General features: G+C 33.7%; 1 protein-coding gene across 1 annotated transcript in view; it reads left to right on the forward strand.

Annotated features, from left to right (window-relative positions):
- Nucleotides 1-1,462: 1,462 nt before the first annotated feature.
- Nucleotides 1,463-14,421, forward strand: part of LOC128558649 (calcium-activated chloride channel regulator 4-like) — a 50,773-nt gene continuing 37,814 nt past the window's right edge. The window contains exon 1 of the mRNA XM_053548636.1: nucleotides 1,463-1,700. Within this exon, the coding sequence (XP_053404611.1) occupies nucleotides 1,551-1,700 (150 nt within the window). The 5' untranslated portion in view covers nucleotides 1,463-1,550. The remainder of the gene's footprint in view (nucleotides 1,701-14,421) is intronic.

A 14,421-nucleotide genomic window follows, 5' to 3' on the forward strand; every position in this document is an offset into this window, starting at 1 on the left:
ATGCAAACGAGCTAATGCAAAACTTATAAAAGATCAATAAAACCCTACAATAAAACATGAATTCTATAGTCCAATGATACATAAACGTTTAAGTAGATACATGTATTACACATTTGGCAAGGCTATACATTCACTTCAACAGGAAGTTTTTTTCATGCTGTTTAGCAATTGATCAGGTACACGTGAAACAGGGCAATAATGACGTCATTAAGTGAAATATCAAACCTTATGATATCGTAACTAATTAACAGTACCCTTAGTTAAAGTGCTTTTTACGAACTCAAGAGGTGTCATCAGACTACAGATCATAATGTCATAATGTTTCTGATGCAAGGATCAATAAAGATAATGTTAGATTTCCAGTAAATAGCGACATTTTCACATTGAAATACTTAACTATAGTCAAAGGTAATTTTAGATCTATCTGTAGATAATGTTCTTTGTATTCTTTTATCTGGCAAGACTTATCTTTATAACACCCGTAAAGTATGTTTGCTAAGCAAACTACAGATTGACTCATTCACCCATTTAACCACCCCTCACATTGCTGTCGTACCATTATACAAATTCAGTGTCTCATTTTTATTTTCCAATGGCTGTTACTAGTACACAGATAGCAACTATATTTTACTCTTTCCTGTATAAATGTAAATACAGGTGTAAGAGTCATTTCTATAAATGCAAAACTGCTAATTCATCCACCCACACACTCACGCACAAATGTATGCGCTCATTCACCCATTTAAACACCCCTCAAATTGCTGTCTAACTTGTTCACTCTCAACTCATCACTTTCTCAATCACTCTCTCACTAACTTAATCACATCTGGACACATTTCTCTGTCCACTATCTCATTTGCCCACTCATATTACTTAGTCGTATTTAGATGGCAAGAAGCGCCTTTTATGATCAGATGTGATATTCTTACTGCTGTGGTTGTATTTATAATACATAATTATATGTAATGATATTAGATAAGGAATTATCATCTATAGTCTCGGATAACTCATAGAGGGTGGCCATTTACATTTGTGATATGTTTTTACTGCTTATAGTGTTTTAAATGCATGTAAATGGATGAGATCGAAATAAAATATATCGATATTTTAGTCCAGATTTAAAGTAAATTTTATCAATGGCCATTGAAAAGTATGTGTTACGCATTCAATATAAACTACTAAATGATAAATTTAACAGTTAAAGAGAACTAAAAATGCAGCTCCTGAATATATCCCGCTTGCTCCAAATCTGGCGTCTTATCCTTCTAAACTTGACCTTCTTTTGTGTTTTTCGGTCACGTATTGCTGCTGCGCTGCATAAAACAAAATGAATTATCAAATATTTTTATTTGAATTGATAAGTCAGGAAAACCTGAAGTACTGACTGATAGTTAAACCTCAACAAATGAAAACCGCAGTTTGTTTTTTTTTTTTGTTAAGAGAACAAAGGATTACGACAAAAGTTTATAAATAGGAAGAGGAAGAGAAAATATTAATCTACACTTAGTTTAAATTACCTTAGTGTAACAGTTCATGAAGCTTTATAAGATATGTCGACTATGACTGGAACTGCATGCTGTTTAGCTTTAATTGTTGCCGGTGCTTTCAGTATTTCTGTAAACAATGGTAGATACGAGGATATTAATATTGTAATCCAAGATACAGTTGCAGAGAATGAAATACTCCTGGAAAGAATTCAGGTAAATATTTCTATGCTTGTTGTTAGTCACACCGACATAACTTTAGGTCATATGGCGACAATTCAGCTTTCTTTGATGGAGGGCGGCACCAGCTGACCCTTCGTAAAATATTTCAGGCACGGGTGGGTACTTTAGAACCACCGACCTTCCGTGGTTTCTTCTAATGTAAATAAAATTAATTAAGTCGAAAATTTTCACTTGAAAAGTATAATAAATGATAGGCCCATCTTTGTATGTTTGCCCTTCTGTGTTCTAGATTTTTATGACCCTATCCAGTTTACAAATTATAGACGCAGTGTATTGTAAAATATAAAGTTTAAGGTTCACAAGACTACATATAATGAACAAAATAGCTAACCGCCGTTTGCTAATATCCAACATATTTGGAATTACTGTAAATACATTTTTGAAAAGCGTACCTTTTGACCAAAGTGTTGTAACTAACATAACAAAATTTCAAAAATATCAAATGACCCAAACATAATCTTATTCAATTTACTTCCTATCCCTATTTGTAAAAATTAACAAAATACGCATAAATGTTGTATTTTTAGAAAACGAGTGAATACTTTTTGTTAGGGTGTAGAGTTTTCATACTAAAGTTTTATAGAGAATGGTTAAATGTCAAACCAAATAGAGGATAGTTGTTTGTTTTTCGTGAATATGGATTATATCTCACTGAGAAGTGAGAACATCACGTTTTCTCACATCCTGTCTACACCTAATGTGAACATGTCTATGGGACGTGTTACTATGCGAAAGGCTTTTGCTATGTTGTCAAGGTGTGGTGTAAACTGTTCACATAGTTTCTTATCATGTGCGGTGTTTCCATAGCAAAACAAACATTTATGGACGTTTTGCCTATAAACTAAAAATCTATAACACACGGAAAAGAAAATTAAAAAAAAGACAAACTATTTTTAGCTATTTTTTCTCACTAAAAATCCGAAATATTCGAAATTGCTGAAATTATTATGGAAAAGAGGGTATGTTTGTATTAAGACATGTGTTTTAAATAATTACCAAGAACAAAATCAAAAGTTAGTTATTAAATACACTGAAAATAGCCACATCAAATAAAAAAGGGAAGTTTTTAATTTTTGGCGGCCATCTTGGATTTTCTCGGACCGCACCATAATTGATCGCGGCCGATATTGTATAGGACAAGTATATGCGCGCTGGGGAAAATATTTCATGATGGACCTGTGAATTCTTTACTTGTAGGTGAAACAGGTCTCATAAGCGTAAATACGACTAGCTTCTACTGATTATAAAACATACCGTACGATTTGTTGTTTTTTGTTTGTTTTCTTTTTGGTTGGATTTAACGTCGCACCGACACATGACAGGTCATATGGCGACTTCCAGCTTTGATGGTGAAGGAAGACCCCAGGTGCCCCTCCGTGCATTATTTCATCACGAGCGGGCACCTGGGTAGAACCACCGACCTTCCGTAAGCCAGCTGGATGGCTTCCTCACATGAAGAATTCAACGCCCCGAGTGAGGCCCGAACCCACATCGATGAGGGGCAAGTGATTTGAAGTCAGCGACCTTAACCACTCGGCCACGGAGGCCCCTACTATTTGTTGTGAATTAACTGTTGTTGTACTTTTAGCAGTTCAACCGCCACCCTTGTTTAAGAGCAACATTTAAAAAACACGTTTTTTTTTTCATCCCCAAGTAATAAGAAAGTAGACTCGCCCAGTTTAATCAATCTAGACACATAATCTAAACTCAATACATAGAGCGCTTACTTCACCCAATTTACATTCGGAACATTTTCACGCGTTTCGGGCTTTATCGTATGTTTAACATGGGATTTTTGATCCGTCCGAAGATGTTGGAAATGTTTGTCTCATTGTTTATTTGTTTTTTTAATAAAAATGTTACTGCTTTCATTGTCTACCACTTTTTCCCACCCTTGCCTGAAAAAACAGTAATGAGTTTATACAGTTCAGACAATTGTGCTCTGTTGAAATTTAACCAAACACAAATTTACCTGCATAAACAGAAAGCATGATATGTCACCATGCACGGATCCAGAGTGGGGGGGGGGGGGGGGGGCCCGGGGGTCCGGACCCCCTCTGGAAAATCTTTAAAAAAGGAAAGAAGACAAGAAGGAATGAAAATGTTTTTCGAAAAAGGCAACATTAGGACTGCATGTAAAGTATGCATAATTCATATCATTTATCTGAAAGAAACTAAGAATTTTACCTTTAAGAAAGCTTGATTTTATCATTTTCCCAAATTTAACAGGTTAGTCCATAAAACTGTCCCAGAATGCAAAAGAATGAAGAGCTAAATTTCAAAATTTCCAGGGTGGAGGGGGGGGGGGGCAGGGGATCGGACCCCCTCTGAGAAAATTGGCTGTGTCCTTGCATGGTCACTATACCTGTCCAGTACTGGACATTATGGTAAACGCTTCTTTCCTGCACAAATGACAATTTCGCAACTTCTGTCCGGTTTGTATAAATTTCTGGCCGCGATAAACCATTTGACTTGTGCGACACTTGAAACATGGATTTGAAAATAAAGGCGATTCCTTTAAAACAGTTTGGTTTCATTTTGTGTCCGTTTATACGATTCCTAGATTTTTTTTTCTAGCAACAAGATAAAAAAAAGCAGTACAAAATATCATTGTGAAAAAATAATAAAAACATTCTGAATAAAAATGAACATCCGTTTTCTTTGTTGCATAGTATAAATACTGTGTTGTCGTAGACTTCTCTAGGGAAAAAGTCATTGTTTTTCAATAGTTTTAATAATTGTTGAATGGTCCATAAAATATTTTTTTAATGAAATCTCAAGAATGGTTTCGTTTGACATTTCATCTAAACATGCAGGAAGAAGTTCTCATACATGTATCGTTCATCCCCATCGAAACGAGATACGATATATTACCATTATTTAGCGACAACATCCTGAATTAGTTATGTATCAGCATGTTTGAAAATTAAAAATAAATATCTCAGATTTTAAAAAATGATGAAGGCAGGCTTGATCTTGATGACTGAGATCACGCCAAGATTGAAATCCTGGATTTCTGTTTTCAAAACATTTTGAATCTCAGCTGAGTTTGGTAATGAAACTTTGTCATTGATATTAAAATTGAATGCTAAAATTTAAAACATTAAGTACCATTAAAATTAGCTGTCAAAATTTCAATTTAAAAGCCAGCTGAGACCGAAAATTATTTTGTGAACAAAGGGCCTGGAAAGCGTTGAATGACCTTTGTATTATAATGCAAAATGAGGCAAAACCTATTATTGAAAAGGAATGTACGGAAGACCATTCATCTCATTGCATAAAAACACAAGCTGCACGAGGAAATAGAAATAGAAATTTGTGTAAATTGGAAAGTTTTAACTGATCAAATATAACTATACATACTTTGATACTGCATTGTATACAAACTAATTCCATATAAACATATGTGGCTACCGTTGGCACTCCCTTATTTCTACAATGAAATAATCGATATGAATAACCAGCCTAAGGTCAACCATCGAGGTCAAGTTGCGACTACTATACACATAACACGCGTATACATTTTCACATTTTCCAAACATCCTGTTTAATATTACACTTTTGAAAAAGAATATGAACAGATATATTCTGGCGAGTAAATTTAGTGTTGGAACTTACGTTTTATCACGTAAACACACCTGCTTAGTTCAATAAAATAAAACACAGTTTTTTGCATCCAGAGATTGCAACTTCGATCCCAAGCTCGCTTTAAAAGATGACAGTGTGTAATCGGTCTCCACATTCGAGTCATATGAATGTGTAAAGGCACTTTATTTTACCCGCACATTCATAAGTCATATAACATCCGGGTATAAGGTCATCTTGAGCGGGCACCTAGGTAGAACCACCGATTTTCTATATGCCGGCTGGACTATAGTACGAGTATCTACATTTTTGTAAATTTTACAGGAGAAAGAAATAGCTTAGTATTACCATTCTCAGTGTATTCTCAAGATAAATTTGAATAAGAAATAATGTACTGGCTTTTAAAATGCATTCAAATAATTTATTTTTTAAAGAGTGAAGAAAACATGCCAGATACAATAGTTTCAAGCTCAAAATGAATTACTGAATTTAAAAAGTTATCGGAAAGTTATTGTATCCGCAATGAAGCTATTGTATTCGCAATGTTCATTAAGAAATATTTATAAAATTCATATTGCTTTAAGCTTTTACTTATAAATAACATAAATTACAGATAAACAGTGAAAATAGAGACAGATACAGTATTTTACCTGCATTTGAATTATTTTTTCCATTTTTTTTTCATTATTTTATTGAATTATCTTTTATCTTTTTTTATCTTTCTATTTTCATTGATAAATTGGTAAAAATGTATTTGTTAAATTTTGAACGTTACTAAACAATGCTTTAAGCCAGTGTTAATGGTCAAGGATAATAAAAATGCTTATCTGTTCCTTTGATAATCTTTTCTTAAATTGTTTTATTACAATAACTTCAATCTTCAATAAACTTTATTAATATTTATGTTGAGACTAAAATTTCAAATAATATCAGACAGTAAAATAAAAGTCAGAAAGCAGTATATGACCGCACGCAGCTGCGATAAATGAAATTTGTCATGCCTTTGCCCTTTCTGAAGCAGACAACCCTCCCATGTGACAGAATAGCAAATTCAAGGAGGAGTCACAAAGGAAACTTTTTTGGTGATGCATCATTTCAAAAGTAAAGGCCAGGAAAAAGCATCAAGATAAGTTATTTGTCACATTACAGAATGACACATGGTTGCTTCCGTCTTCCATATTTGTTTAAAACAAGATTACAAGATTAAGTCCATAGCCATTAATGCTTTAGCCATGATTGTTTTCTCCTTCTCTGGGGTTTGGCAGACCATGTACAGCATGCAAGTTTGCAGATACAACATTTTATAAAAAGATAACCAGTGTCTTTGCAGTTACCGAGAAACTATTGTATCTACAGCACATTGTGTTAAATTGTTAATACACACTGTTATTTAGTTTAGTTCTTTAATTTTCACATAAAACCTAAAAAACAATAACAAATTTTCTCCTTGTTGTGTTTTACAGACCATATTTTCACGTACAACTTTTTTTTCAACTTGAGACCGTAACAGGAAACTATTGTATGTGCAAGGAGACAGATACAATAGTTTCGCGGTCAACAAGGTTGGTGGTTGCAGATACATTATTTTCTCATTATTTAAAAAAGAACATGAAATTGTTGAAAACTTTTAAATTTTATAGTTACATAACAATAAAAGGCTTAAGAAAATGCAATAAAACCATTTTTGATTAGAATGTCAGATACAATAGTTTCCCGGTCTGTCTAATCGCCTATTGCATCAAACGGAAGATATTGTGTAAAAGCGTCTCGAACCAAAAAGTTCATTATCAACAAGAGCTTTGTCGGACTGGTATAAACTGGTACAGGCAGTCGAAAGAGTTATACTTCCTGCACGCTGCATTTCCTCCCAATGATCTCTATAGTTGTGTGAAATCAAATGTCAACTTGATACCTTGAATAATTTTTCAGTTATATAGTATAATAAAGGAATGTGGTTCGTTGACGTACAATTCCTTTCAGTAGAGAGTTTGAGATTTCAAACTTCGCCTTCCCCTTCAACGTCTCTCATATACATTTTGGGTAAAACGTCACCAATATGCGTGTATTATATCTATATCACACGTTGCTACTAAAGTTTTCCATGTAATATCACGTAAGCCTAAGACTTCTCTTTATTACTATGCGAAATAAAAAGCTTAGTTTCGGGATTTCTGCTTATTAAGTTATTTGATTATCAATATATATAATTAGACTAAATATGATGCGAAACACTATCAATAGGTATAAAATTAATGAAGTTTTGTTTGGCTAATGATTTTAACTAAATACATTGAATTGAACCTGGAAGTATGAAGTTATCAGCTGATTTTGAGAAACTTTGAGATTTTGTTCAAACTTTAACTTCTACGGCATATTTGTGTCCCCAGGCGGTATCGATTTTACCAGATGGGCCTTTTTGTCGTATGAAGTGAAGTTTTGAACGTCCGAAGATGTGATATCACGAATGCCGAAACTTCTTTCTTTTAACATCTACTCTGTCCACATACTCTGCATCAAAGACTGAAATCTGGATGGAGGCACATGGCATGACAGTCATTTTACTTGAAAAATAAATAATTACGCGCGATTATCATTTGGTGGAACATTTTATTTTCATATCCAAATAAAATCAATCTATTTCTGTCGGACACTTAATACGACAATTGCGTTTTAATTATAAACATAAAATGGTATTAAGAAGACGGAAAATTCTTCCGAAGTATCAGACAATTTCAGATCTATGATATCATGATGAGAGACTTTCCTGTTAGCCGTATGGGATAACTCCATTCTTTAAATGCACGGAACCAGAGCCTGGCAGAGGGACATTGTGGGTTAATTCCCCCTTTGGTTCTTACATTTTACAAAGAAAGTCGGTCTTGAAACTCGGTGTGACCCTATCCTACCCTTACCCCACTCCCCCCCCCCCCCCCCCCATGAAATGGGTGACCCCTTCTTTAATGTTGGTGTCCCTCTAACCAAAAATCCTGGATCCGCAGATGCTTTACTTATAAAATAGTATATTAAAATTATATTGTGCTGTATGAGAGTTTGGCATTATACACAGTCATACAGAGTGTCATTATCACGTTGATATGATCATTATAGATTATTATCTTTGTATGTGGATATATGCACGAGTTCTGCAGTGGTAATATTGCGCGACTTTAGGAGCGCAATATTGTCCGCGAAAGAACGAGTGCACATATCCACATACAAAGTTGAAAGCCTTTTTATTACATATCCACTATCAAATGATTAATTTATATCTAAATTATAGTTCTGTCACGAAAGACAGGAAAAAATACGGGAAAAAAATCTCCGAAAACGCAATTAACAAATCAAATTGATGCACATTAATATTTTCCGCGAAATTACTACGTGTCAGTATCTAATAGGTCAGATTAATCAAAGTGTAAAAGTAAACAAAATGTTGCATAAATTACAAATAAAACAAACACACAATAGCAACAAAAATCTAAAGAAACGAGATCCGCAATGGACGGACCGTCAGGGGAGGTAACTAGAGTCACGGATTGGGACTAGTCCGATATGAAAGCGTTCTACGTCATGATATGGAAAAATATTGCACGGTCGCGGTCCATTGAAACCCAATGGAAAATAATTTTAGGTATGTAATAATCATTTTTATTTCCTCTCATGTATGATTTACAATCGTGCATTGTATACTGACTATACTGACAATTTTTTTATAAAATCTAAATGTTTGGAGCTCAGCTGCAAGACTAACGAGTTTTTACATTGTTCACATTGTTTTTATCGTTTTATTTTTTTATTTATTTTTTTTTTTGGTAATCGATTTAATATCCGTGCTGTGATTATATTAATTGAAATGTTTTTTATTTAATTTTCATTTTCTCATTTTTAAAACCTCTTGTAAAATTCCTGCCCTTTCGGACAACTGGTATCAAAATGCACGAAAAAAAAAACGATCATATTTACGGATAAATTGAATAGGCGGATTAAAAGAAGTAAGGTTCATTCTAATGTTTGAAATCTCAAGGATTTTTAATCGAACTTCAACTTCATACGTTAACTTCGCAAGAGACGTTGAAGGGGAAGGCGAAGGTCGAAATCTCAAACTCTCTATTGTCCTGTTATGAACCAACCCCTTTAACCATTTCTTGAAATGATCTTTTTAAATGTATAAAAACGATAAGATGACTGGGGAAGATTGAAAAGGGACAAACAGTAGAGTTATACAGTTATGTTTTCTTTTCCAGTAAATGTATCTATCCGTGTATGCAGTTTAAATAAACTTCCTTCAACATACAGAGTAATGTTCAGAACAAATCGATTGGATTTAATAAATGGAGATTATTCAAAAAGTAAGCAAGGTGGACTTCTTGTACACAACTATTCCTTTCAACGCACCTTGTGCTTTCAGATGTTATATCTGTTTCTTTTAGAATGAATGCGATTTTATTTTTAAATTGGTAAGAAATAAGAAATTCTTGACTTTTGCATGACACCGTTGCTTATGAAGTAAATTCTCTTCACACTGGCGTTTTCTGCATCGGTTTCATCTGTCATGTAAATAGAGTCCCGTTATTATAAATCTTTAAGTTAATTCTTATTTTTCTGTATGTCAGATGTATATTTTATGACCTATTTGAAGAATGTTAAGAGTTTAGACCATTAAATTGTTTTTCTAAGAGCACATATGCAGTAAATTTTACAATAGAACTAAACGGTAATATATAGTTCAAAAAGGAGATCAAATGGGTTATTTTGATTAATAAAAAGAACATAAGGTTTTATTGTTTTCTATTCTACCGGGTTCAAACTACTCCATTATGCAATCAACGTTGGGAAAATTGTGGGAGGGGGCATTTTGTTCATAAAAAATTATGAAAAGTGAAAGTGACTTGTAACAAGAAGTGACTAATATAAAAAGAAATTAAGAATAACACCTGTGTTATGTGGTACATTTTTTTCAATTATAAAAGTAAATAAACATTAGTAGCATGCTGAAATAAAAAAGGAACCCCATTTCCTATAATAATGCTTAAGATATCTGTGTTAAAGTATTTACAAAATGTGCAGACAAAGGGAATATACAATTATCAAAGTTCATTTGTAGTAGATATGTATGTGTCAATGAGCTGCGGTTGAATATTTGACGTGTGCTTATAAATATTTGCATAATACAGTAGTCATTAATCTCTGAGTCTTCTGATTGAGACCATCTGCTGACATGTTTTGAATGAAATTGAACAATGCCAGTAACGTCAGTATTATTTTAGACGACTGAATAAAAAGTAATGCCAAGATTAAATGAATTGTTTTTGTAGTATGTCAGTAGCTAGTATAGTCTCTCTCTACTCTTATTTAAACGGAATAGATATTTTGCTGATATTAAAAGCTGGCAAACAATTAATACCCATTTGTGCCTAATTATTGACATTTAGTGTTAAACCTTATGGCTCAGACAACTAAATTCTATTAAGGGAAAGTGACCAAGATAGATTAATGATTTTTGTACAGTCAGCTTCTTTCAATGGCCTTTATCACTGTGTGAAATTTCAACAAAATCGATAGGACAGTTTTGGAGTTATTCTTTAGAAAAGTAAGTTTTTAAAAGAGAGATAATTCACAAGAAGGCTATGTAGATTTATTGTCCTTGTACAAAGCACTTTTCCTTAATGTCTCAAATTTTTATATGAAGTTTGAACAAATTCCATTCATAACTTTTAAATAACGTTTTAATAGTATCTACATAATGACATTGTCTCAACGTGAATAGATAAAATGAATGACCTTTGGTCCTAATTTCAGACATATTTTTCTATTTCTCATGTTCTTTTTTAGCTTTGCATAAATTCTAAATGACTAAAAATTAGTTTCATAATACATTCGGGGTACAAATTTCCAGAAAAGATGTGAGTACATAATCATTGAAATATAAGCTTCACCGATAAATGCGCAAAATCAGAATTTCATAGCATGACCTTTTGACCCTCTAATTTACATAAAACCTTGTTAAAAGTTTTGAAGTAAACTTTCAAGGTAGCCGAGAAGGTTCAATCTGCAACATTGATTTTGACTCCGGGCATTAACATGCCGGTGTAACGTTGTAAACTGACCCCCATAGGATAATGACCCCCGGTCCTTATTTTATATAAAATAATGACCCCTTTTCTATAAAATGCTGACACCCCTTATAAAATAATGACCCCACGATTTTATCTATAAAATATTGACCCCCTACATAACCTATTACTAACATACTCTATATCAATTCAAGTCACTGTCGTGTTTCTATTACTTCTATTTGTTGTAGTTGTTGTTGTTGCTGCTGCTGCTGCTGCTGCTGCTGTGTCTACAGCTGACACAACAGCAGTATAACTTAGAGACCCCGCTCACAAATAAACGTATATCTATTGAAAACTAAAATTTAAAAGGGTTTTCATTTGAATTATCATTATTGTACTGAAGGAGAAGTATTACAAAAATAAAAGATATACCTAAGTCGTTTTAAGGTTACTATAGAAATAGAGAGAACCGATATTTATGCTGGAGGATAATTTGGTTTTGTTTACAAACAGTGTATTATAATCTTTTATTAGTCATCTGAAATGATTCTGGTCATGTTTTTTTTTATAGAAATTGAGATCATCCTTTAGAAATAAAACATTAACAAAAATAGAAACATTTGGAAATATATTTTATATGCTGGTTCGTCATCGATTTTGGGCCTTTATATAGCCTATTTTACGGAGAAGATTTGTTTCTTTGCCTCTCCAGATATGGCATTTGATAAACACTACCCGAAGAGGACCAGACTAGAAATATTCACATCATGTGCTATCAGCGATCTGATGCTAATCACATTTTTACTGGCCACTCATTCTAATTGTTTTTCCTCCCGAGCAAGTCGTGTATATTTGATTTTTTTTTGTCGTTACAAACATTATTGCATATCAGCTAAAATATTTGTTGATAAATACTTACCACTTTTGTGAACCTCGGTGGCGCAAGGGTAGGGCGCTTGCTTATAAAAGCGGATAGTTCTCACCAAAGAGATATTGTTTCGCCGTATCAAACCTTTGCCAATAGAAACAGATGGCCTAATTGAAGGGGGATAAATAAAGGAATCCTTTTGCAACTTCGAACCCCTGCAACTTTCAAGGTACACGGTAGAACATACTTAGAACATAGATCACGAAACCCCTGCTTTAAAGGTGCATGACTTTTTGTTTAGAACATGTTTTAGATCTAAATCTTTTTGTTACCTATAAAAGTTAAATGCTTCAAGTATCTTAACAGGCTTAAGTTTTATTTTTCCAAGATTTTTCCAAGATTCGGTGAGATAGTACATTTAACAGCCTCGTATCTTTGTGACATCGCATTATATGCAAGGTATAACGTTTAATTATGTTACACATACATGTATATAATTATTAAATAACCTTCTGTACAATGTAGTGTAAGCATTCTGGAACTTATAGTAATGGTGATTTTGTCCGAAATTTTAGAGGAAACATCATTTGGTGATTGCATCCTACATATTGCACCAATTTTGCAATAGCATGGGCTCGCGGGCTCATTACGAAAAAATGCTATTGACGGTAAAATAGTTCATTTTCTGGAGTGCAAGATTGTAAAAAGACAATTTATACGTGGAAAAGCACAATGTTTTATGCAACCCCTGAAAGTGATGTTAAATACCCTTAACTTTCATTATGTCACCTAAATGTCACTCATATATACCTCCAAAAATAGGCGAAACGGGTGTGGGGTAGCCCAGTGGTTTTATTAAATGTGACGCTCCTTGTCGTTAGTATATTGTTGAAGAGACACCCTTCTTTGGATTCTAGGTATTTTTGTCACTTTTCAGGCGTTTGTATGTAGAAAAAGTCAACAATTATATCAATATAACGCATAAAATATGCAAATCGGTTTTGGGGAAATCTCATGTTTTATGACCTGTGACGTCCATGACATTATAAGATGTTGTTCGAATTTCAGTATAATATTGAAATATAGTCATTCCCGTGGAGGTTCGGGTGATTTTTGTCACTTTTCAAGAGCTTTTAAGTAACACATCTTGAGCAATAATAATGCCCCTTTATAACAGTCAAAGCCATTGCACAATATGTTAACTAAGTTTCTTTTACGATACCCGTCACGACGAAGAAAAATGTAACAAAGGGCCATAACTCCCGTACAGGTGGAGCAAATCCAATTTTTTTTTCTTCCTGCACAGCTAGGCACCGGTAGTAGTAATCCCTGAAAGTTTGAATCAATTCTTTCGAATAACGAATGAGGAGTTGCGGTCACAAAAATGTTGCACGGATGCACGCACGGACGGGTGCGATTACCATATTCTCCTCCGATGCCTATCGGCGGGGGATAATTATGTTGTAAGTGTACCGTAGATGGGATAGGGTTTGGGTTAGGGGTCGTTATTCTATAGGGGGTCACATTTCTATGTGAGGGTCATTTTTCTACGTGTGGGTGAGTCATAATATTATGACACCCCGGTCATAATATTATGACCGGGAGTCACTATTCTATATACAATAATGACCGCGGGGTCATAATATTATGACCGGGGGCTCATTATTCTATGGGGGTCAGTTTACAACGTTACACCGGCACCCATTAGATGATTTCTATGGCACTTTTGTCGCTAGGACCGCCTGGCTATAAGAAGAACGACAGGACTCTGAGTCGAAATCATACACGTAACTCTGCACTATGCACCTGTATGTAATGACCACTCCGCGCGTCTATCAATTAATCGGTTATTTCAATGCCGCAAGACGATTTAAAAAAAAATAAAAAAATTCGAGGGCAATATTTCCTTACCTTGATTAGATTTTTATATATTTTCATTCATAGTTTATGACATGATTTCTTTAAATAAAGACTGCGTATTAAAATGGCTTATAGATTATTGAAAATTGAAAAACATATTAAACAAAAAGAAACAAATATTTTTTTAAAATAAATTGTGCATTGTTTTTTCAATATATTTATAGGAGAAATTACAACTTATTAAGTAAACAAACAAACAGTACTACAAGGTAGCCATAATTCGCATGATGATTATGATTCAATATAGCAATCCGTGGTTGATTTT

The sequence above is a fragment of the Mercenaria mercenaria genome, chromosome 7 (assembly GCF_021730395.1).
Source record: "Mercenaria mercenaria strain notata chromosome 7, MADL_Memer_1, whole genome shotgun sequence".
Lineage (NCBI taxonomy): Eukaryota > Metazoa > Mollusca > Bivalvia > Venerida > Veneridae > Mercenaria > Mercenaria mercenaria.